The 26,363-nt window shown below is 42.7% G+C and overlaps 1 protein-coding gene across 10 annotated transcripts in view; it reads left to right on the top strand.

Moving 5' to 3' along the window:
- The window catches only part of FRMD4A (FERM domain containing 4A), a gene marked incomplete at its 3' end in the record, with an annotated part of 767,390 nt that overhangs the window by 52,826 nt on the left and 688,201 nt on the right, over positions 1–26,363 (top strand). For 5 of the 10 annotated variants that reach the window (XM_079914365.1, XM_079914366.1, XM_079914356.1 and 2 more), the window contains one exon: positions 300–454. The exons of 4 other annotated variants lie outside the window; for them this stretch is intronic. In XM_079914365.1, the coding sequence (XP_079770491.1) occupies positions 343–454 (112 nt within the window). In that variant the 5' untranslated portion in view covers positions 300–342. Of the gene's footprint in view, positions 1–299; positions 455–26,363 lie in introns of those variants that run through there. One more of the 10 variants, XM_079914369.1, reaches the window with a different exon arrangement.

The raw sequence follows: 26,363 nt of genomic DNA, 5'->3' as shown, positions 1-26,363 counted from the left end.
TCTTGGTCATGTCTCACAACGTCGTGCTTGTCCAGGCGGCCTATGTTATTCTCAGTGGTTCCCAGTGGTTAAGGGTGTGGCAAGACCTGTCCAGGGAGGATCTGAGTCAGAACCCAGATTCAGGCTGATCGGAAGCCAGACCCTCAGGCAGCAGCTTTTAAAGTATGCAAATATATACAGTCTGGAGGGACCACGAGTGTAAGCCCCAGTGGCCACCAGAGCCAGGTGATCTGGAGGTGTCCAGTGGACGGCAGCCACAAAAATCGGGGCCCCAGAGGAAAGTACAAGTTTCTTTCCAGGAGGAGGTGGTGAGCTGCAGTGAAGCAAGGGGACAGTGCAAGGATGGTGCCTGCAGGGAGCTCCTCAGCAGGCCCCTCAGGCAGATGCTTGAAGATAAGTAAATCAGCCTCTTTCACAGCAATTCTGGGCACCTCTCAGCTGGACCCTGGAGCAGGTGAGTCAGTGCGTGTTACGCTTTAAGAACCATTTCTCAGTTTGCTGTAGCTTGATGGGTCTTGCGGAGAGGAGCCCCACTGGCTTTCAATGATAGGTGTTTTGGGAGCTTATCTTTCAGATGCAGGTCTTAGGAGTTGGGGTGCCTGGTATGGGGTTCAAACCCTTTGCTTCTCAGGGAGAAGCTCAGGGTTTTGAGTTCCCTCCCAGTTGTGGGTCTGCACCAGGTGTGGGGTTTAGGGTGCAGTTGTATCTCAGCCCCTCCTACCTGCATCCAAGTGGGTTTTTGGTCTCGTTTGCCTGAGGTGTAGGAGTCACTCAGCTAGTCTGGGGTTTTTCAGAGGAAATTGTTGGTAGGGAGCTGTGGATTCCGTGCGTCTGTGGGAGGATGTGCGTTCAGGATCCTCCTACGTGACCAACTTGATCGAGACCCAGACCGTGATCAGTGCACAGCCGAGGTCACTGTTTCAATCAGCTGGTCAGCCTCACTGAGAAGCCAGTGTCTTCACACAGCCTTGAAGATGATCCTTGATAATCACCCCTGTGATCACCTGGGAGAAGAACACCCTAGGAAGTAGAGGGAAGAACAAAGGCACAAATCTTGATTTTAAAATATGTTTTTATCTGAACCACTGTTTTTAAGGACTTCATGCTACAAAGCAGTACTTGCTTTTATTTGTCCAGGGACTATATAGCATCTTCTAACTAGACCCTAGCACAGTGAGTGATCAAAATATTAGCTTTCAACTATGCTCTTAGCTTTGATATTACAGGATGTGATATAAAAGTGTGTTCACCCTCATTTTTGTCTTTCTGAGGTCATGAACTTTCATAACATCTTCTCCTAGCCCTCGTCTTCAGGCTGAGGTCCAGTTTTCTTCTGAGTGTCTGTCATGTGCCCTTCATCAAAGGCCAACCCTACTATGTGCCTGTTGATTTTTGTTGTCATTACCCACTTTCAGGATTTTGTGCAGGACTAGGAGCGTAATATCTTATGCTTCTTATTCAGTCCTCACAGTGATGGCGCCAACAGCATCATGTTTGCTTTCTGAGATACTGCGTATCATTGAGTTGAATGCTTCGGGAAGAAATACAAATAATTCTGCTCTTCTTACTTATTAGCCACTGTCTTCATCAGGAATTGTCTCGTTGCAATGAATGGAAACCAATTTAGCAATGTCTACATCAGTGGTTCAACCATGAGCAACATTCTCCTCCACCCTGGGGGCATTTGGAAATAGTGGAGGGTGTTTTCAGTTGTCACAGTGACCAAGAGGTGCTCTGTCATTCAGTACCCAGGGGCCAGGGATGCTAAACATCCTGCAGTCTGAAGGATAGTCTTGAACAATAAAGAATTGTTCCATTAAAAATGTTATTAGAGTTCTGTTGAGAAACCTCAATCTGTGAAAGAGTCTGGGGTTTGCCAGAACCCAAGTAAAACTGGGCCTCCCTCTGTCCAGTCTCAGAACAGGGTCTCATGTTAGTCTCTTTCCTCAGAAAGCCTGGGAAAGTAAAACCTTTACAAAAACAACTTGAAGAGTTGCAGAGGAGAATTCCATTTGAACTAATAGCAAAACTTTGTAAAATCATTCCCAGTATCTCATTCAGTATCCCACCTGCCTTCAATCTTATTTTATTCTCTCAACATATCTACAACTTCTCCCCAAAGCCGTTTGTCCTTGAGTGTTTGTCCTCTCCTGTCCTCTACCTTGAGCAGCTCTGTTCTTTCCTAATACCAACTGAGTCTCGTTTTTCTAGCTAATTCAATTCTGTACCAGCTGTATGTACTAGTTGTATGAATGTGTGTGTGTGTGTGTAACCATGAGGCTGCAAATTCTTCTATTCATCACTTTTACAATGACAGATCTAAGGATGGGATTGGCTGTGACCACAGGTATTCTTTTAAAACCCAATGGCCAGAAGCTGTGTATCACAGGAACTAGGAAGCTGCAAGGTGTCAGTTGTTTCTGTACCACTCTTCCTGGATCCACCCATATCTTCTTCCCTCTGCATTTTCCTATATTCCCTACTTGGCTAACCTGCTTTCTTACTCACCTCCTAGTTTCTGCTCTCCATCACTGCAGTAGATCAGATGTGTTCCCACAAAATTCATATGTTGAAAACCTAACCCCCAGTGTGATGGGATTAGGAGGTGAGGCTTTTGAGAGGTGATTAGGTCATGAGGGTGGAGCCCTCATGAATAGGATTAGTACCCTTATAAAAGTGGCTGGAGAAAGTTCCCTTGTCCCTTCTGCCATGTGAGGACACAGCAAGAAGACAGCCATCTGTGAACCAGGAGGTGGGCCCTCCCAGACACCAAATCTGCCAGCACCTTGATCTTGGATTTCCCAGCCTTCAGAACTGTGAGAAATGACCCAGTTTATAAACCACCCAGTCTACGATATTCTGTTATAGCAGTTCAAATGGCCAAAGATGATAAATTTGCCCAGTATCTGGCTTTTGCCTGCCATGTGGATCTAACTATACATGAACCTTCAGCTCCAACACCATCTGCCTGATTCAGAGTGTTTCTCAGTTCCAGATTCCTGCCTGGGAGGAGTGACAGCCCAGTTGAGAGCAGGTTCTGCCTCCCCCAATCCCTGCATTTGTAGTGGATAGTTGTCCCTTCTGAGCTGTGGGTGAGGCAGATTCCTTAAGAAGGGACTGTTGATGGGGAATAAATAATGGATATCTTTGGTACAGCAACACAAGTCCATGTAGTTCATGGTGACACTTAATCAATATCAGGAAATTCCAGCTTTAGGTTAAGATGATATCTTGAGTTCATTATTCCTCTAAAGGAACTACACTAATCCTGCTAGCAGATTAGTGCAGAGAAGCCTACCCCAATATGCTGCATTCATTTCTGGACCTTTATGATCATAGAGCAAGTTCAAAGCTGAGATGCAGTCTAGTTTTTCCTAGTTTTCACCCAGCTTGGTCAAAATATTAATGCTTAACTTATAATGTCAAGGGTTGTCTTATCATAAACTCTAAGAAAATTTTGGGGATGGTGCAGACTCGTAAAATGAAGATGAGCCAACTTTACTTTGTGGTGGTGCCTTAACTCTGGGGTATTGGCGATATTAGTTTTATTAGTATCAAAGCCATTAATTAATATTTATTGAGAGCAAATGAGGTATACTCGGGCTTCCCTGGTGGCGCAGTGGTTGAGAGTCCGCCTGCCGATGCAGGGGACACGGGTTTGTGCCCCGGTCTGGGAGGATCCCACATGCCGCGGAGCGGCTGGGCCCGTGAGCCATGGCCGCTGAGCCTGCGCGTCCGGAGCCTGTGCTCCGCAATGGGAGAGGCCACAACAGTGAGAGGCCCGCGTAGCGCAAAAAACAAAACAAAACAAAACAAAAACAGGTATACTCAATATGGCACGATGTAAAAAACAAAGTTCTTTGCTTCTAATATTTGTTGAATGTTCATCATATGAGACAATGGTCACTTCCATCGTTGAATTGGGAAATGAAAGCAAAACCATTTTTATGTAGCTGAAAAGTTAAAGAAAAAAATCTATTTCTGTAGTTATTCTCTTAAGTTGGAGACTTCAGAAGTGCTGCTCATAAAATAAAACTTATATTTCATTGAAATATAGAAAGATGGAATTGACAGTGACCTTGGACCTAATCATAGTGTCTTGTTTTTAGAGAGGAAGTTGAAGCCTAACGAAGGGGCTGAGTGACCAGTTCAAAGGTCACATGGCTAACGGGGTCTCTTTCCCTAAGAGCACACTCCCTTGGTGACTCTGGTGTGAGGTGGTTAGATGCTCTTTAGGTAGAGTAGAAAGTTGCGTGGAAAGAGGACCCAACAATATTGCAAACTGGGGAGATTGCTTCCACATTATTTTTGGTGCTTCCTCCATTAGATGTCTTAAGAGTCCAAAAAACACTGGGCTAATGAGCAACTTTATATTATATTTTAAAAATCGTATTGTAGTTTGTCTAAATGGGTTTGAAAATTTATGTACTTAAGTTCTTTTAGGTTTTTATTTTGAACCTTCAATTTCTGTTTTTTTTTTCCCAGAAACATAAAACAAAGTCAAGCAGTTATCTAGGAATTATAAACTATTTAAGCAGGAGCTAGTGTGAAATAGGAGGAATATGTAAATACGAATCAAATCACAGACAAACAGGCTCAGGAATAAAGAATCCCCCAAAAACAAAGGTAGAGAAAGGGCCTTCTGAGTGGAGAACAAAACAGATTTTCTGTAGATCAGAAACTTCATTCTATAGTCATCTATCTTTTTTAAAAAATTGAGGCTGTCATAGGTACAGTAAAGTGTAACACTGATCTTAAGTGTTCATCTGGATAAATTTGTAATATATAAAAATATTTTTATGTATATGTACATATTACACATATTTTACATATATGTACATATTTACACATATATGTATATATTTTACATACACACATATCTCCATGTAACCACCACCGAGATCAATACCCCCAACATCCCATGAGATATGCCTTTCCAGTATATACTTCATCCCTGCAAAGGTAACTGCTGTCTGACTGCCAACGTCATTGAAGCATTAAATTTCTTATCTAAAACGAATTAAAGTTTTAAACCAGCAATGTTCCATAATTTATTTGCTGTTCATTAATTTTAATAAATATTTAATGACCACTCTATAATGAGTTTGCACAGGCACTGGAGTCTCAGTGATGAGTCAAAACCATTTCTCAGTATTATAGGTGGTGCTAGGATCAGTCTTACTCTATTTTGAAAGTCTTTTTCTCCTTAATTTTGTTCTAATGGTGTATCTGTATGGAATGTATTACATATACGAACTTGTATTATCCTTTGTAGATTTAATATTGGGTTTGAACCTTTAATACACTTTATTGGGAAGTGGAACAGGTTTGCCTTTGAACACAGAACGACTATGTCAACATCAGGATGCAACTATTTCTTACATAACCTATTGGGAACTCTGGCTGTCAGGACCAAGCAGCTGTAGCCGTAGCACCGTTATCAACAAGGGGCAGTACATCCTAGTGAAGGCAAAGTGCCCAGATGGGATAAAGCATGTGATCTTGTTGTGGGTTCTGCCCTGAGTCACTGTGGTGAAGAAGGAGAGGGACCAGGCTGATGGTAGGAAGAGGTAGATGGAACGTCCCAGGGGAACACTGCATGGACAGCACCTGGCTGTATGTGGAAATAAATCTCCACACGTCATTTTATTTTTTGAAATATATTAGTTTTACTGTAAGGACAAAATGGGCAGGTGAATCTTGACTGTTATATCAGAAGTGTACCTGCAGTCCCCATATTAAATGATGACTGGATTCTTACTGAGTGCATTTCTTCAGAAAGGAAGACACTCCAAATGTAACTATTTTTTTTAATATTCTTGTTAATTTATTATTAACAGAGAAGTACATTGGATTGATCATGTTCCTTTTTTTTTTATTCTTAGGTGGTTTTTATTTTTATTTTTTTAACATCTTTATTGGAGTGTAATTGCCTTACAATGGTGTGTTAGTTTCTACTGTATAACAAAGTGAATCAGCTCTACATATACATATATCCCCATATCTCCTCCCACCCTCCCTATCCCACCCCTCTAGGTGGTCACAAAGCACCGAGCTGATCTCCCTGTGCTATGCAGCTGCTTCCCACTAGCTATCTATTTTACGTTTGGTAGTGTATATATGTCCATGCCACTCTCTCACTTTGTTCCAGCTTACACTTCCCCCTCCCCGTGTCCTCAAGTCCATTCTCTACGTCTGCGTCTTTATTCCTGTCCTGCCCCTAGGTTCTTCAGAACCTTTTTTTTTTTAGATTCCATATATATGTGTTAGCATATGGTACTTTTTTTTGTCTTTCTGACTTACTTCACTCTGTGTGACAGACGCTAGGTCCATCCACCTCACTACAAATAACTCAATTTCGTTTCATTTTATGGCTGAGTAATATTCCATGGTATATATGTGCCACATCTTCTTTATCCATTCATCTGTCATTGGACACTTAGGTTGCTTCCATGTCCTGGCTATTGTAAATAGAGCTGCAATGAACATTGTGGTACATGACTCTTTTTGAATTATGGTTTTCTTGGGGTATATGCCCAGTAGTGGGATTGCTGGGTCGTATGGTAGTTCTATTTGTAGTTTTTTAAGGAACCTCCATACTGTTCTCCATAGTGGCTGTACCAATTTACATTCCCACCAACAGTGCAAGAGGGTTCCCTTTTCTCCACACCCTCTCCAGCATTTATTGTTTCTAGATTTTTTGATGATGGCCTTTCTGACTGGTGTGAGGTGATACCTCATTGTAGTTTTGATTTGCATTTCTCTAATGATTACTGATGTTGAGCATCCTTTCATGTGTTTGTTGGCAATCTGTATATCTTCTTTACTCCAAAGGTAACTATTAATTACAGGTACTATTCTGGGCAGGTGTTCCTGGATATCTCAGCCCTATCATAGACAGTCAGCTCTGTTAGCACTGAATTTAGATGTTTTTAGAAAGTAGAAAAACACATTTTCAGTTTTTTGTTATATGAAAAGAAAAAGAGATGTCTACTTCCATTCTTTCTGAAGAAAACAATGAGCACAGCTGAAGACAAACTCATTTGTCTCCATGGTAAATGGCTTCTGGAAAGTGGGAGTTGATGCATAAAGCTGTACGGGATCTCTGAAAGTGATCAACAGACTTGCCATTTATCATTTACCAAAAAGGCTTGGGAAGGAAATAGTGGAGGAATTCACAGACTAATGTTCCAAGGAGCTGTTGAGAGTTTGCTGTCTCTCTTTTTTTTCTTGGAGCGAATGGGAGGCTGCCCAGATGAACGTTTATTTCAGACAGTTAATAGAGGGAGTCATGATTGACCTGTTTTCATGTTATCCTTTCTTGGTTTGACATAGAAAATCTCCTGGAATTGGGCTAATTTACAAATGAAGGGGTTTATTTTCCCTTTGGTTTGTGGACATAATTGTCCCCATTAACTTTAATGGGACTTCTGGGGCCCTTTCTGAAGGGAGAAGGATGGCTTAGCATGCAGAGCTGGTTCTCGGCTGTTAAATCCATAGGGAAGAAATGCAGGGTGCATTTCCACACCCAAAGTCTCCACTGTGAAGAAAACAGAAGCTGTTTGAAAGCATTCACATTTTGCTCTATCGATGCCTTAAAAAGAAATAAAATGAAAGCCCGATGTGCACAAGAACAATTTATGTGGCCATTGAAAAGATTAAGGATCATCTTAAAAACACCACGAACATTTCGTCGTGAGTAATGGGGATGCATGTAGCCATAAATGCGCACCAACGATGGGGAGCCCAGCTTCTGCATCTTGTAACCAATGTAAGGCCATATCCAAAAGGTCAGGTTGACCGATAAAAACTTCCATAAAACTCAGAGAGTGGCAATCTAATCTGCTGAGAAGTGAATATGAGATATTATCAGGGAAGTAGTTCACAGTGAGGGTCTCTGTTTTTCTCTTTTGAAGAATATACATCAAAAGTGCTATATGCATCTGGACAAGATAATGGAGTTTCATTTAATTATGAAATTGGCTTTATTAATGATGTAGGCATCACATGACATTGTGTACTATGTGAAAATGACAAAGGGCTCAGGGAGAAGAGAACTCTACTTGGCTTTTAATTCATTTCTGCAAATGTTAATCGTCTTGTTCATTGCCAGGCCAGGTTAGACACAATAGCTTTTGTTTAATGAAACAATGAGTGATTGGGTGCCTACGACGTGCACTATCCTAATCAGGACAGTCAAGTGTGATCCTTGCTTTCAAGAAAACATAGTCTAATAGATACACATATACAACTAGAGTGTCCTTTTTCCATCTCTACTGTTTTAAATCCAAATACAAAGCATATTATCCTAAGTGCAGTATTTTAAAGAAGAATTGATTAGATATAATGGGAGAATGCAGAAGGGAGTGATGAATTCTGTCTGAAGGTGATCTGGGGAGGCTTCCCGGAGGAAATACCAGTTGACTTAAGACATCTTGTGATAGGGAGGAAAAGGAAAACATGAGCAGAGGATCAGAGACGAGAAGATGCACATCCTTTTCAGAATATAGCAAATAGTCTAAGCTTTGTGGGCACAGCTAATTGGGTCTGTGTGGGGGAACAAGGGTAGGTAGAGGCAGGTGGAGGATGGTAGAGGCATAAGTTCCAGTCAAATTGCAAAGGATCTTGAATATCACATGAAGGACTATGGCTGTTTTTCTCTTTTTTAAATGATGGAATAATTGATATTTTTTAAAGGAAATAAGGTGATGTCAGGATTTAATCTGAGTTTTAGAAGGATGACTCTAACATCAGTGTAGAGAACATGTTGAGAGGGGAAAAACAAGACTGTAGACAATAATGTTCATTATAGTGGCAATTATAATAACTTTGGTGATGATGAGGATGATTTGAACAAGAGTAGGATTATTGGCAACAGGGATGGGAAAGTATTCTGCCCAACTATTCATCCACCCTTATACCCATCCATCCATCCATCCATCCATCCTTCCATCCATCCATCCATCCACCTATCTATCCATCCATCCACCTATCCATCCATTCATCCATCCATCCATCCATCCATGCATGCATGCATCCATCCATCCATTTGCTCGATCAACAGGTATTTATGAAGTGCTATAGCCAATACCAATGCTTCCTAAACAGCCATTTTCTCTCCTTCATTTTCCCAGCCAAACTTGCTTTCTTTCTGATATTGGGTGACCATGTACTTTTAGAGAGGCTGAGCTTTTTCTCAGTTCCAGGCAGTTGATCTCAATGAGTCTAAATGATTCATTCATTCATTCAGTATTTATTGGGTACCTTTTAGGGTACACGCACCGTTTTCAGAACTGGGGCTACAGGAGTGAGATGGATAATTATGATTCCTACCTCCAGTTAAGATGCTCGCACTCTGTCGTTGGAGATATTTACCTTGACTAGATAGACTGCATCAGAATTCACTTGTTATGTTCACCCATACCTTAAGCTTTTCTCCTGAGTGCATATTTGCAGTTAGGCAGGACCGTAGTGACCATTTCTGGCCAATGCGCTGTGGATGGAACTTCACTTCTGGACAAGTGTTTTCCTCTTCAGTTATTCTGAATGAATAGACCCCATGCTCTTGTTGGTACAGGTATAAGAATCACTGTTAGCTGGGATCTCTGAGTCTGCATGGAAGACAAGTGTCCTGGAGGGTCACCATTACCTGAGCAGATTTTGCTTGAAAGAGCAATAAGCCTTTGTTTACAAATAATTAAGATTTGGGGAGTTGATTGTTACTGTAACATAACCTAGCCTAATCTGACTAATAGGGTGATTAATGCTGGCATTCAGGTGTGAGCTGAGTGCCATAGGAGCCCCAGGAAGGGAGTAACTCACTGTCTGAGGGAGTCAAAAGGATAACTTTGGAGGTGATAACTTAATCTGGATCAGGAAAGATGACCAGGAGTTAGCTAGGCAGATAGGCAAGTGAGAGACTCCCATGTAGTGGAAACATCCTGGGCAACGGCTTGGGGACTTGAAATAGATGTTGGGAGAACCATGCATGGATTTCTTTAGCTGCATGTAGAGTGCGTGGCTGGGAGAATGGCCTCTGTCAGCCCAGGAGTTCAGTTCATTACCACCCAGCGCCTTCCCAGCAGCTGAGTATAGATGGTGGAAGACAGCAAGAGTCCCGAGTAAAAGGAGCTAATCAAATGTCAGAGCTTAATCATGAAATTTAGGAGTAGAATTAAGGCTTTCCTTTCCACTTCAGATTTTCAGCCTTTGCTGTCACTAAATACCATTAAATGAAGTGATACAACCTATTAGGGTCTTTCAGACAGTTCTCTCTGGACTCATGGAGATCTCTTTAGGGAGATTAAACTTTGGAACCAATGGTGTAAATAGGAATTATCCAGGCAGAATTAACAAGAGTAGGTGGATGCCATTTGAGTTGTATATATTTATAGTCTATAAAAGGAAACCTAAAAATACCCTTAGAACAGTGATATGTTCTGTGGCAGATTTAGTTCTATAGAAAGGGACAGTTACACCATTCACCAAGCATAATTATTTTTAAAATGTCTTCTCTAGGCCTCACAAACTTTATAATAAAGAAGTACATGCTGTCATGCAAATTGTTAGATGTCTCAAGGAAATGAATTGGCTAGAAAGTACTCTTTAGTCACTTTGCAAAACTAAGGAGAACTTTGCTCTTCCATCTTTTATTTTTCATGGTATTGATTAATTTATTTTTGAGTTGACCACAAGCTAGGTGTAATCTAAAAAGTAATATACAAATGCAACAAATTGGGTTATCCCTCTTTTTTTTTTCTCATAAAAAACAAACCGTCAAACATGGGAACTAATAAGTGATTTCCCAACACTCAAGATTACAAACTTTTGTACTTGAAAGCAGGAATGTGCTGGTAATTTTTATATTTCTCCCAGAGCCTAGTGCAAGCCAGTAAAATAAGTTAATTTATTTAATCCCAACAAATATTCACCAGTGCCTCCTCTGAGCCGTGCAGTGTTCTAAGTGCTGGGGGTACATACAATGGTCAACAAACTGGACGGAAATGGTGCCTTAAGAAACTTGCAATTGAGTGGGGGGAAAGAGATGAAAGATAAATGTAAATAATGTGGCTATAAAAATGTAAATAATGTCAGATGGTGGTGAGGGCTATGGAAAACCATACATCAGGGAAGGGGTAGGGTTTACTGGGGGTTGTTTGCTGTTATATGCAGAGTGGTTGGGGAGGCTTCACCTTGATAAGGTGACATTTGTACAGAGACTTGAAGAAAATGAGCTAAAGACCATGTGGATGTCTGGGGAAAGAGACACTCAGGCAGAAGGAGCAGTTGTGCAGAGACCTTGAGATGGCATGTGCTTCGCATGTTGTAGCAACAGCAAGGAGGCCAGGGGGATGGGAGTGGAGTGAGCAAGTGGCAGAATAATGGGATATAAGATCAGAGCGGTCTTGGGATCAGATCCTATAGGGCTTGTAAGTCTCTCTAGGAACTTTGGTTTTTATGCTGAGTGTTAAGGGGAGCCACTGAAGGCTTCAAGAGGAGTGTGTGCTCTGGCTCTTATGGGCTGAAATGTGTCCCCCTGAAATTCACAAGTTGAAGTCCAAACCCCCAGTACCTCAGAATGTGACTGTATTTGGAGATGGGGCCTTTAAGACCAAATTTAGGTAAAATTGGGTCATATGGGTGGACCCTAATCTAATAGGACCGGTGCCGTTATAACAGGAGGGGATTAGGACACAGACATGTGCAGAGGGAAGACGATGTGAAGACACAGGAAGAAGACAGCCACCCACAGGCCAAGGAGAGAAGCTTCAGGAGGAGCCAACCCTGCCCACACCTTGATCTTGGAGTTCTGGCCTCCAAAACTGTGAAGAAATAAATATCTGTGTTTAAGCCCCCCAGACACTTGTCCTTTGTTATGGCAGCCTGAGCAGACTAAGGCACTGACCTTCCTTTTCAAACAAGGTCATTCTATCCTCTGCGTGAGTGCAGAATGTAATGGGCAGGGCAAAAGCTGGAAGAACAGGTAGATGCTATTTTGATTATCCAGGTGAGATTTGCTGGTGCTTGGTTCTGAGAGGTAGAAGTGGAGGAGGTATGAGGTGGTTAGATTTGGGATCTATGTTGAAGGTAGAACAGATGGAATTTGCTCTTGGCTGAGGTACTGGATGTGAGACCAAGAGAGGACACAGATGGTCTCTAAGGTTTGGGGTGTGAGCAGTTGGGGTGTGAGCAATTAGGAAAACGACATTACTGTTTTCTGAGATGGGGAGGACAGGGCGAGGAGGGGGTTGGGAGGGCAGTGTGGGAATCAGGACTAAGGTCTGGTTGTGTGACTCTGACATGCCTGTTAGAGACCCAGTAAATGCATTGCCAGTGCCAGGTAATAGGAAATAGAGTTTCAAGAGCCTTTGTCTACCGAGTACCCAGTAGGCGATTGTACAGTGCCCATTGGATAAGTGAATGGATGAAACTGAAGATGAGGATTCTAGCTTTGCTCCTTTTTGGTCTTTGGAAAAGCACATTATCTCCCTCTTTGCATCTGAAAACAATTTAAATCCTACTGCAGAATTATCTTGCTTCAAGCTATATTTTTACACATTATGATGTGATGGCAGCTCAGGGGTTCATGTTGTAAAAATATGTTGCATTACTGTTTTGAAGGAATTTTCCAAATGTAGTAAAATAGGACACATAATTTGAATAACAAAACATTGGATGTCTTATCATTTCTGGAACATGGTCCTTCTCTCCCACTAAGCTTTTAGTTCATCTTGTCCCCTTGGGTCTGTCCACATCAGAGCCTCCAAGGGAAGTACCCTTCAAGTGTTACCCTGTGCTGACAAGGCTAATGGTGGCCACTTACATGACTCTGCCCATAACATTGTGAAAATTTGCTTCAAAATAATGCATAGTGTCCTCTAAAGGAGTTAGAACAGGCTAGAGAAATTTCAAAATTCTACCCAGCTGACACACTGTGACACAAATATTTTATGGATGAATTTTTTTCCAACTGTGATTTTTTTCCCTTGATACTATTCGAATACCATTTAAAACTTACAGAAAACTTCCAAGAATAGTGCAGGAAACTCCTGAATACCCTTTACCCAGAATCACCAATTATTTACCTTTTATCCTCCTCTCTTTCTTTGTACACACATACACACATTTTTTTTCTGAATTATATGAAAGTTGGAGACATCATCACCTTTTAAATACTTTGTCATGCATTTCCTTAAAATATAAATATTCTGTTATAAAATCATACTATCATGATCAAAATCAAGACATTTACCATTAATAAAATGCTGTTATTAAGTCTACAGTCCGTATTTAGTTTTTTCATAGATGACAATAATGTCCTTTCTAGCCATTTCTTTTCTGATCATTTTTTTTAAATTGAAGTATAATTGACTTACAGTGTTGTATTAGTTTCAGGCATGCAGCAAAGTGATTCAGTTATACATACATATATATTTATTTTTTTCAGATTCTTTTCCCTTATAGGTTATTACAAAATACTGAGTATAGTTCCCTGTGCTATACAGTAGGTCCCTGTTGGTTATCTATTTTATGTATAGTAATGTGTATATGTTAACACCAAACTCCTAATTTATCTCTCTCCCCTTCCCCCTTTGGTAACCATAAGTTTGTTTTCTATGTCTGTGGGTTTTCTGATCATTTTTAATCTGATGATCCAAGATCACAGATTACCTTTGTTCTAGCTTGTTTTCCTTTAATCTAGTTTCTCAGCCTGCCTTTATGTTCTTGATCTTGACATTTTTGAAAAGTAGAGGCCATTTATTTTGTGGAATGGCTTTCTATTTGACTTGTCTGCTATTTCCTCGTAACTAGATTTGGGTTCTGCATTTGGCAGGAATAACATGGAAGTACTGTGTCCTTCTTGGTGCATCGTATCAGGAGGCACAGGTCTGTTTGTTTTAATTTTGGTGATGGTGACTTTGCTCACTTGGTAAGCATAGCATTTCCCAGGTGTCTTCCTTGTAAAGGTACTATTGCGCCCTTTGTAGTGTCTAAGAGATTTGTAGGGAGATACCGTGAGACATGTAAATATCCTGCTTCTCATTAAGCTTTCCCCTGCTGGTTTTAGTATCCCTCCATGAGTTTCTGTCTCTAGGTTGAATGACTTTTATTGGTTATCTTTGATGAGTTTCTGTCTCCTGATTGATTAAAGTGTATGACATCTCTTGAACTCAACATTTGCAGGATTATTTCTTCCTAGATCTGTGTGTAGAGCTCAATGAATCATAACTGAAGTACATGTGTAATCACAGCCTTCATTACTTATAAAGTCCATGATTAATTAAAATATCTGACAAGGTGTCATAAAACGAATGGACCCCCTGGGAAGCCAAAGGGGTCTGTTGCAAGCCTTATTTAAAATTTGAAGACCATCTTACAGCATTGACAGTTCTGTATAAGTAGGATGTGTATGACCTACATATATTCTGGATGGTATAAAAGAAGTTATTAAAAGTTATAAAATCAATTCCTGATATGGGTTTGCTTTGTTTTCTTTGCTCTTTTCCACTCAATAGTAGAATGAGCAATATTCCATTTAAGTTCTAGTAAATTGAAGTGCTGCATAGCTAAATGTAAAAATGCCACTTGCTAAGCAATTTTAAGAAACTTTACTTCTTATGACAACGCAGAAATTACATAAATGCTGTCACCGCCCACATGCATATATGATGCCCTTTTCCTCCTCTTCCTGTTACATAAGTTTTATATTATAGGGAGCACACATTGCACTTTTTTTCCTCCTTGGTTTTTTTCCTAAATAACAACTATGCCATACCATGAAAACCAAATTGAGGCGCAAATTATTTATGTGTTTAAATGATAATTCCGGCAAAACAGTGAAGATTATTGACCCAAGTATATTGAATCAATTCACAAACAATGTCTTATAAGTAATAAAATTACTTTGTAAATATTCGACAAAATGAAAAAAAAATCTCAGTTCTTAGTTCTCCTGTGTGTCTCCCTGGCTTCCAGGTTACCACGTTTTATCAGGCGGCTGTAACATTTCATGTTAATTCTGCCCTAGCATGGGGCCAAATGGTTGGAGCTCTCCTGGCCTTGGCCATCTAGGATCTGTTCACCAAGGGCTGGCCCTACCCCCAGCCTCTGTTCAGCCCACCTAGGTACCCACACAGACTCGGGCTTGCGTGAGAGGTCTGAGGAAAGGAAAGAACAGAGCAGGGACTCACCTACCTGGGTGGTGAGTACAGAGCCACGGAATGCTCTCACTGTGCTGTCTGCCCGGGCTTTTTGCAGGACCACAGGCTGAGTGAGGCAGAACCGGGTTTTTGTTTGCATGCTGTCGCGGGGTTTGTAAGCCAGTGTCGAGCGTCACTTCCAGCGAGGAACGTCAGAGACTGAGAATTTTTAATGTGCTCTTCTATTGCAAGACTGAACTCACAGTCTGTTAGCAGACAGCAAGAGACAAGTTATTAGACTCTGATCTTTGTTGTATGCATTTAAAATGGGAACTCCTGGGTTACAGTTGGATTATAGTGGAAAGGATGGGGGATGCAGAAACAGACCAGAGTAGGGGAGCGTTTCATTATGAGGACGGCCCAGAGTTAAATCCTTTCGTAGGATGTGAGATCCAGTAAATGTTCAAGGGGAGTGCAGATACACAGGCCTTCAGACCTTGTTCTCGGGCTGGGATTATCATTTTAAGGAACCTGTAGCTTCCTTAATGCGGACTGAATGTCATGGTACCACAAACGGCTTCCTTCCCGGTGTGTTCTGAGCTTACCGCGCTTTAATGTGTAGGAGCAGCAAATCCAGCACCACATGAGTGAAATAATTCTTTTATAATATTTGGCCAGAGGCCGGGATGTTGAATAGTCCATACGATGTATACGCTCTCTTGACATATGTGTTTATCTACTTGGTAACATGTACAGCAGTGTTCTTAAAGCATTCAAATATTCACTGCTCTTTAGAGGAACGAAGAGTTCAGTCACGCAATAATTTCTTTATGCAAAATCAAGCAAAGCATCTGTAGATTCAAAGTGAGATCCTTGCCCTCTTTGGGAGATCGCTCACGGAGCCAGCAGTGTCTGGCTGCCTGTGTTGGTTGCCTCCACCGATACTGTTCCCCTTCAATGCCTGTTTATTGAACTAGTGGGCTAATAGGTCACCGTTTTGTTAAGTGGAAGGGTTTATGGGCAGCTGGATGGTCAATAACATTGACCATTCATAAATCAAATAATTAAGTCAAAGGAAGCCCACACAAGGTAAGCTGACAGTCGCATAGAAAGTAACTTCCCACAGACCCTTAACTGTACCATTTATTTTGCTAGACTCCAGGCTATTCTGGGATTAGTTTGGAGTGGTAGCTTTGGATTTTGGAATGTGGAGTAATACACATCACAGCTGTAACTGGGCATTTGTGTTGCTTCTGCCACTAGAGTGACATGGGGCTGTCACATTTAGTGAGCTGGTCATTCCCCAGGGGTACTCCACAGGGTACTTCTGAAGTTGCCAGGACTCAGACAGGAAAACCGAAACCACTACCGTACACCTTACGTTCCTACAGAGCTTTAGAAGTTTTAAAGAAGAGTTCTTAGACTTCCCTGGTGGTGCAGTGGTTAAGAACCCAAGACACAGGTTCGAGCCCTGGTCTCGGAAGATCCCACATGCCATGGAGCAACTAAGCCCACGGGCCACAACTGCTGAGCCCATCTGCCGCAACTACTGAAGCCCATGCACCTAGAGCCCGCGCTCCGCAACAGGAGAAGCCACCACCCACGTGGAGAAGCCCATGCACCACAACGAAGAGTAGCCTCTGCTCACTGCAACTAGAGAAAGCCCACGTGCAGCGATGAAGGCCTATTGCAACCAAAAATAAATAAATAAATTTATTAAAAAAAAAAAAAAGAAGAAGAGTTCTCTGCTGGCCATATCTGCTGGGGAGGGCAGGAATGTTCTCACAGTCTTTTCTCACCTTCTCTCCATGGCAAGACCAAGGGCAAGGAAGCAAAAAAACCATTACTGAACAGAGGGAATCGTTGCTGTCAGTGGGGCTTGGAGAACACAGACCTTTAATTGTAGCAAAGGGAATATCACTCCATACGCTCTTGATAAAAACTGATTGTGTCTCGGAATTCCCCGGTAAAAGATGTCTGAGGGAGACTCAGAAGCCAGTAGCAGTTCACCTGCCAATAGATTTAACAATGAAGTTATTAATTCACATCAAATAACATAGTTTAGAATAGACCATCGCTGAAAACAATCACAAACATCTATCTTCCCCCAAATTTAGATAGCATATAAGCTATCATAAAATTATCCACAATTTTCTTACTATGGTCCAGTAAAATTTAAAAATCGAAACAAGAATATTTTTTTTAATTGTCCATAATCCCATGACTCAGAAAAAAATCATTGGTTGTTGTTCTTTATGGTTTTATTTCCAAGGACATCTGTGTTTCTCTGACGCAGACTAGCAACCGTGTGAGCCGTGTGATTCCGCTTCGGCTAATTTCTCTTGCTAGTAAGGAGCTATCCAGATTTCTAGTTACTTCCAATGATCTCCCTGCTGAGGGTGGCTCAATGGAAGGTGGGAGGATGGTACCATTTTTGGCCAAATGGTAGGAAAGAAAATGAGAATAATAAAGGTATTGGTACTTAAAGATGATCTCTTTCAGCCAGAGATAAACTGCTGCCTATAATATGACACAACAAACCTAGGACAAAGCTAGAACACAACCAGGGCCCGAGACTTCATATCCTTCATTGTTTGTTCTTCATCCTCTTGGCCGACACCGGGAATTCTGGCAATGGCGGACGTGTTCTTCAACTTGGCTCAGTCTCTCTTTGTCTTCATCTCAACTCAAAGCAGTAACTTTCTTGCTTCCTATCCTGGTCCTCAGAGGAATGGATTTTCTGAATGGGAGCATTTCCACTTAAGTCTTTGGTGGTTTTTTTTTTTTTTTTTTTTTTTTTTTTGCGGTACGCGGGTCTCTCACTGTTGCGGCCTCTCGCGTTGCGGAGCACAGGCTCCCGACGCGCAGGCTCAGTGGCCATGGTTCACGGGCCCAGCTGCTCTGCGGCATGTGGGATCCTCCCGGACCGGGGCACAAACCCGTGTCCCCTGCATCGGCAGGTGGACTCTCAACCACTGCGCCACCAGGGAAGCCCGAGTCTTTGGTGTTTTAAGCAGAGTTTTAGTTGAAAATGTAGCCTGTGTTTGTATTTTGGCATTTAGTGTTCAATTCAGCTTAATTCTCATAATAACAAATGAGCGGCAGAGGGGTCATTTGAGAGGACAAGACTAAAGGGGCAGGTAGAAAAGAGACCATCACCCACTGGAGGTCAGGTGGCCATAGACAGGGTGAAGGGCAAGCAGGTGAGAGGCATTCATAGGGATGGTGTGAGGGTAGAAGTCAAGGACATGCAGAAATAAGAGGGATCAAGAAGCTCAGTGAAAGGGTCTGGGCTCAAGAGAATCCGGGTCCAGACATTTCTTCCATCTAATTTTGTAATTTAAAAATCGTGGTAGGGGGCTTCCCTGGTGGCGCAGTGGTTCAGAGTCCGCCTGCCGCTGCAGGGGACGCGGGTTCGTGCCCCGGTCCGGGAGGATCCCACATGCCGCGGAGCGGCTGGGCCCGTGAGCCATGGCCGCTGAGCCTGCGCGTCCGGAGCCTGTGCTCCGCAACGGGAGAGGCCACAACAGTGAGAGGCCCGCGTACCGCAAAGAAAAAAAAAAATTCGTGGTAGGGTGTGGGAATGCCCTGGCGGTCCAGTGGTTAGGACTCGGTGCTTTCACTGCTGGGGACCCAGGTTCAGCCCCTGGTCCGGGAACTGAGATCTTAAAAGCCTCATGGTGCGGCCAAAAACAACAACAAAAAATAACGGTAAGGTATTGATTTTTATTGAAATGTAATTTCTTCTTTTTTGAGGCTATTGAAACACACCTAGGACTGACCGTTGTCATCATTTCCCTGGTCAATTAACCTTTATAATGAACAAATCTAAACTTCGTATGATATTTGTAGTCTTCAAGCTTGTTCCTTGAGGTGTAAGTATATTTAATAATATTCGAATTTTATAATAATCCACAGAAATAGGCTGACACTTTAGAATTCAGCATGACTGTGTCAAGAGTGGAAAATATGTTTTCGGTTAAGTTAAGAAGAAAAAGGAGTTCATGGTCAAATGAGTGTTCAAATATAAATAAGAGTTAGAATGAAGAAAAAAATCCAGAGAGGGGTATAAAATGTACTCTGTTGGCAGTGTGCTAATTATGACTTTGACGGCCAGGAAAAATATTATAGTGTTTCCCATGCCATCCAGAGGCTCATATCACAATTTATGGAGCATATAAAATGTTGTATTTAAACTCCTGGGAAATTTTAAAACTGTATATACCAAGGTAATACTTGAGAAAATAAAGAATCTTGTGTTTTAATTCTACGAGACACTATAAAAGTTGTTAATGTGAAAGAGTTCACGGCTCCTGTCGGTCCCCTTTGCCTCAGCTTCTCCTCCAACCCCGCTTCTTCTGAAGTAAAAAAGGACAAAAGCCACATGCACAGATTCTGGGAAAAGACAGTTTCCCAGGGGTGGAGGGAGTTAGGTGATGTGAATGGAGCATCAACAGGTGTGGGAGGCAAAGATAGGACCAGAAATGGGTGGTTTGGGGGATGAGGTTAGAGGGCAGAAGAGTGAGCGAGCCCTGGGGGTGGAGGAGGCAGAGAAGTCTAAAGGAGAGAAGAGCCCAGCAAGAGCTGCAGGGGTTTTTCTGACCTTCCTTAAACGTCTGAGAGAGAAATGAGGATGTTAATTCCCATCTGGGCCATTCTTCTTTGACTGGGACCCTGATCCACCATGGTGTAGTGAGGGTCAGGGCCATATAAGGACTGTTAGATCCGAGGGACAGGAGACCGGCGCCACCCTAACTAGGTCCACGTTGGAGGACAGAAGCCCGCTGGTTCCAATGTATGTTGTCTTATTTAACCCTCATAACAACAGGCATTCCTGGGCCTTTTGAACTGGTGAGGGAAACTGTTCATTTCAGTCACAGGGTTCTTCTTCTTCTTCTTCTTTTAAACGCTTTGGAAACTCTCTCAACGGGAAATGTTCTCTCCAAGCCCAGAATTGTTAATCCTTTTGCAGGCTGACTTTGTGCCTTATTCTAAGAAGAGAACATTGACAGTAAATTCAGTGTCCCCTTAAATTACCCCTTTATTTAAACCTTTAAATGTGTTTCATTTGTTATCATTGTTTGTTGTTCTTTTTAAGCCAGGATGCTTACCCATCCTTACACCATCTATATTTGGGCATCCATGAGACAAAGAGCTGAAATCAATGCTGGCTATGGCTTTCTCAATTAGTTCAGGGGTTCCAAGGGTCCCTATGTGCCCTAAGCATTGTATGCTAACTCGATAATAATAACTTACACACATATGTAATGTTCACCGACTTTACTGTAAGGAATAAGATACAAACTTGTTTATAAACATTATTAAATTTGTAGTAGCTTTTGCTTCATTCAATGTGTATTAAGAGTATAGTGATTGTCATGACCTTGTTTTGAAAAGCACAAAGGGATTCTAATGTTGAAAAAAGATGGAAGTCAGTGGGGCAGAAAATGTGATTCAGAATAGCACCTAGCTCTCCAGACCCTCCATCACTTTATTTGGTTCCTGACAGAACTTGTTCCCCTTACGGGAACCAGCAAGAATGGACCATGGAATCAAATGACTTGGATATGAATTCCAGCCCTGTTCCTCCATTCCTAGCTATGTAACCCTGGCCAAGTTCCATGGCTTCTGCTTGCCTCAATTTTCTCATCTGTACTATGGGGACAATAATAGGGCTACTTACAGTGTTTACCATAAAGACTAGAATACAGTTAATATCCAACAAATAATGACTATTGTTTTTTAAAGTTAACAGTAACTGCAACTTTTCTTTAAGAGGCCAAGGCTGTGCAGTTTCAGTTTGATTGGACAGAACCCCTGTTTATGGTGAGTGTGCTTTGCCTGACCTCTGTAATGGGGAATTGCATATGTAGAAAAGCCTGCCTTCCCACGAAGGATAAGATGATAAAATGATCCCCAGTAAATGAGGCTGATGAAAATGTTCAGTTTTGCTAAAAACAGAATTACCATATGATCCAGCAGTCCCACTCCTGGGAATATACCTGGACAAAACTATAATTCAAAAAGATACACGCACCCCTATGTTCATAGCAGCACTGTTCACAATAGCCAAGACATGGAAACAACCTAAATGTCCATCAATAGATGAATGGATAAAGAAGATGTGGTACATATAGACAATGCAATACTCCTCAGCCATAAAAAAGAACAAATAATGCCATTTGCAGCAACATGGACGCAACTAGAGATTATCATACTAAGTGAAGTAAGTCAGAAAAAGACAAATATCATATAATATCACTTATATGTGGAATCTAAAATATGGCACAGATGAACTTATCTATGAAACAGAAACAGAACTACAGACATAGAGAACAGACTTGTGGTTGCCAAGGGGGAGGGGGGAGGGGGAGGGATGGATGGACTGGGAGTTTGGGGTTGGTAGATGCAAACTATTACATTTGTAATGGATAAGGAACGAGGTCCTAATGTATAGCACAGAGAACTATATTCAGTATCTTGTGATAAACCATAATAGAAAAGGATATTAACAAAGAATATAATATGTGTATAACGGAGTCACTGCTGTGCAGCAGAAATTAACACAACACTGTAAATCAACTATGCTTCAATTAAAAAAAAAGAAAATGTTTAGTTTTGTTCAGAATGAACAAACTCGGCACGTGTTTAGTAGTTCCTTTTATTTAGATTAAAGGGAAAATAAAGAAGCCGAAGGCTTCCAGGTAAACCTGCCCGACAGCCTGGGACCACTGACCAAGGGTGTCTGCCGAGCATCCAGGCTCCCCCTGGGCTGCCTGCCTGCGTGCTTCGACCTTGACGGCAGCTTCTGGAAGACAACCTGGCAGCCTTACAGTCCATTAAGACAGCAGATGCAAGCACACTCGGAAGCCAACTGCTGAAATCAGGTTAACGTCAGCCCCGTTCTGTGGCTGCCCGCTCACAGCCAATGCCAGCTCAACCCAGAACTCTCAAGGTTAGGTCATAGTAAAGCTCCTGCTAATGGACATTTCTCAGTAGGATCTGTGCTAAATAAATGCAGAACTGGGCGGCTGGACGGCTTCTGTTTGGAATAGAAGTTGCCAGCCTATCATTAGGAGATGGGAGTGTGGTCGCGCATAGAAAATAGGAGACAAATGCACAGAAGCAGAGTCGTGTGAACACTAAAGTATCTGAGACTGGATCTGTGTTCATTTCCTAGAAGATGAAATTGTTTCAGTGGACTTAATTGGGTTATGTGGTTGAAATTTTTATGAAACAGTAAGGTTTATTTGTATCTTGCCATTGCGACAGTAGTGTGGGTCCGTGGGGAGAAACAGGAAGGGAGAGTTGAGTAGTTCAAGGATCATTTGTCTTTATCTTTTTTCTCTGCACTCTGTTTTGCTTACTTGCTTACTCAAGTTTGTACTTACACTGAGAAAATCTGCTGTGAGGTTTTCCTCTTGTGATTCAGAGTCAAAATGATTTGAACTTAAATTTTGGGAAGAGGAAAGAATTTGAAGGCCGCCATCTTTATGGTAACAGTACCATTGCCCCTGAGGGGAAATGCCTTTCTGTTAGTCTGAAAGGAAAAATGATGTGCTTTTTCTCCCTCACCACTGCCTTTCTGGTGATTGTGTTCCTCTGATGGGCTGATCCTCTGTTCACCCTCTGCTGTTTTCCTTGGTGGTGCCCCTACTTCTCTGTTTTCTTTGCCCCAGCACCCAGTTCAGTGTAGCCCCACAATGGCCGTGTGCGCCTGCTCTAGACTGGGCACATAGCTAAGCATTGGGGTAAATGAGATAAATAACTCTGATCCTTGCCCATAAAGGGTCCATAGTTCTAGTGGTATAGGACTTGCCTGCCCCTGGCAGGAAAAGGCACAGCAAAATGAGTGGGGGGAATCCCAAGCAAATGCTCTTTTCTCTGCAGTTCTTGCCTAGAACGTGCCCTAGGTTCATTTGGGTGCACGGCTGGGAATGAAGGTGAATAGAAGCTGGCTTAACTGGGCATTTCCGGAGGGATGGTTTAAGTAGCAGTGCTGCCGATAGTTAAGTGCATGGGCATTGGAATTAGACAGGGCTGGCTTGGAATCCTGGCTTTGCCATGAACCACTGTGTGACCTTGAAAAGTGTACTAACCTCTCTGAACATCAACTTCTGTATATGCCAGAATGGGATAATAATGAGTTCATAGGGCTGTTGAACGACATATTATAAGAAGTGCAAAGTGGGTAGCACATAGCAGGGGCTTAATAAGTGGTAACTGCTATTACTTTCTAGTTGTTTATGTTTGTGGATGAGTTTGGGAATGTCTCTGTGAAGGGTAGGACTGCAGTATTGGGAGGATAGGATAGCCAGAGCAGGCGACACGTGAACTGTGAGTGCCTGGGAGTCAAGGTGGGTCTGAGGAGGTGGGGGCAGGGCCGACCTCTTAGCTTTGGCAGCAGTTGGGTTTCCTCCGGTGGAAAGGAAGTGGCCCCTTCAGCCAGCCAGATAGCCAAGCTCCTAGTGTCAGGGAGCCTTTTAAACGGAGCCTTGCGAGTGTGTGCCATGCAGCCTACGGTAATAAGATTCATGCTTCTTCGCTGGGAATCTTCCCTCCAGACAGCATTTTAAATCTCCTCCTATTTGGTGCACAGAACTGAGGTTCAGGACATATGTATTTCCAAGTGTCATTTTTAATTTAATGCATGATTGAACATATTACCACTGGCACAGCTAAATAGTTAAACTAGAATCCATCAATTTGTCCTGAACCGTTGACACGCAAGGTAATGCTATGGTTAAATTAAATTTAAATATAAGAAGGAGAGGCAGCTTGGCTTCCTGGCAGCCCTGGGGCCTGCTTTGTCAGTGAGGCCTGGCTGCAGGAGGAGAAGGACATTTTAAAATACGAGGTGCATCGCTCCCCTCCCCTCCGTATGGCTTCGGGAATGTGCTGATTCTCTTGTGTTTCTGGTTATTCTCCCTGACTGAGTGACAGAGCAGACCAGGTGTCCGGATTCTGGCAGGAAGGCACTGTGCAAATGTAAAAGCAAATCACTGTTAATGGGAAAAACCTGGTTTGCCAATCATAACATTTCAGAACGAGAACAGATTCAGGAGACCCCAGAATGTCAGAGTTGGGGAGACCGGCCAGAACTTCCATCTAGCTCAGAGGGGCCGGGAAACCTCCCAGGGACATCTGAGTTGAGAACCGATCCCTCCAACTCAAAGCAAATGTTCTCTTCTCTGCATTTTACTTCTCTCTATGCGAAGACGTGGCCAAGTGTGCCCCGCTGCTCCTTTCTGTGAGAGCCTGGGCAAGTGCGTGAACCACTTGGAGCTCCATTTGCTTGTCTGTAAAATGGGCATAAAATCACTAGCTGTCTCATAGAGACATATAGATTGGAGTATAGTTGATTTACAGTTACTTTTATTATTGACTCGACATTTTCTCTGAACTGTTTCTCTGGCAGTGGGGATGCTCAGGCCCCCGAGTGTGTCCTCTGTAGCCTGGTCCTCTCGTGTCCCCTTGTGGAAGGACCTGAGATGCCCTGTGCATCAGTCTCCTGGGGCTGCTGTAAGGAGCTACTGAAAGGTTGGTGGGTTAAAACCATAGACATTATTCTCACATAGCTCTGGAGGCCGGAAGTCCAAAGTCAAGGGCTCGGCCGGGCCGGGCTCCCTCTGAAGGCTTTGGGGGAGGACCCTTCCTCACCGTTTCCAGCTTCAGGAGGTTCCCAGAAATCCTCAGCGCATGCCTGCAGCACTCCAGTCTCTGCCTGTGTCTTCAAATGGCCGCCTTCTCTTCTCCATGTGTCTGTCATCTTATAAGGACATGCATCGTTGGACTTAGGACCTACCTGGGTAACCCAGGATCTCATTTCATCCCTGATCTCATTGTGAGATCCTTACCTTATCTGCAAATAGGGCCATGTTCACATTCACAGTTGCAGAACATGGCCATACATTTTGGGGGGCCACCACTCACCTCATCTAGCTATTGTTGGGGTGAGGCCTGGGTATTAAAGGAATTAGGAGGAATTAAACTAGAAGGAATTAAACCCATAGACTTGGCTTTGGTTGAACGTTGTACTAACCCACCATGGTCTCTAGTACTTAGAGAGGTGGAAATGGTAGAAAGAGAGAAATCTGACTGGAAAGACATCATTCAACTGATCAAAATGAAACATGAATTTTGACTGTAAATAAGGTGGGCCCTCATTCATTCATTCATTCATTCATTCATTCAACAAATATGGATTGAGCACCTACTCTGCCCCTGGCACTACTGTGTGCTACATACCAGAGAAAGAACGAAGAAAAAGACACTGTTTCTATCCTTATGGAGCCAAGAGTGTGGGGAGGAACAGACAGGGAAACATTTTTAAATTATAAAACAATATAGTGAATCCAAAGCTTGAGCATTCTCAAAGTATTTTGAGTGCAGAGAGGAAGCCTGCAACCCCGTGTGGAGTGTGGTACAGGAAAGAGAGGGGCTGAGTGGTGTGTCAATTCAGGTTTACTGAGGGAGGTGACAGTCACTCAAATCTGACACAAAGTATGTCCATGGTGGAGAGGGTAGGAAGAGGGCAGAGGCTTAGCAGGCACAGGGAACTGACTGCATGAGCAAGGGCACTGGGGCGTGTCAACCAATGTAAAGACCTGAAGCTAATACAGGCTTCTTATGTCGCAGAGAGGGAGGTGGGCGTGCTTGATGAGTCTATAGCTGTAGGCAGATGACGGAGAGCCTCTCTGTGCTAAGTATAGAGCACAGCTCTTGTCCTGCAGGGTATCCTTGAGAGGTCTTCAGAATTATAAGCATTGTAGAGTCAGATTTGCTCTGTGGAGGATGCTCTCGGCTATGTAGACGAGATTTGAGGGAGAGGGAAGGAATGGGGACAGGAGACCATTTAAGGAGGAGTTTGCAGAAACTCACTCAAGACATGATAAAAGCCTGAATTTAGTTACTGAATACTGTGAGAGTACAGGAGAGAGAAAAATTGCCCTCCAGAACCCCAGATTGGATGACTGGGAGAACAGCGATGGTACCAAATGAGTGAGGGGGCATAGGGAAGCAGATTTTGAAGAGGAGAGCCTGATTTCTGCTGTGGGTGTCCACATGTAGGACATCCAGGTAGAGGAACCGGGTGGAGACACCAGTTTGGGGCTTGGGGAGAGGGCTAAGCTGGTGACAGGGATTTGAGAGTTATCAGCATCCGTATCAGCTTCCTAGAGCTGCTCAACAAAGGACCACAAACCACCAAGAGGTCACAAACCA

This window comes from Stenella coeruleoalba (genome assembly GCF_951394435.1).
Source record: "Stenella coeruleoalba genome assembly, chromosome: 2".
NCBI lineage: Eukaryota > Metazoa > Chordata > Mammalia > Artiodactyla > Delphinidae > Stenella > Stenella coeruleoalba.
This window is presented reverse-complemented; position numbering and strand designations above follow the sequence as displayed.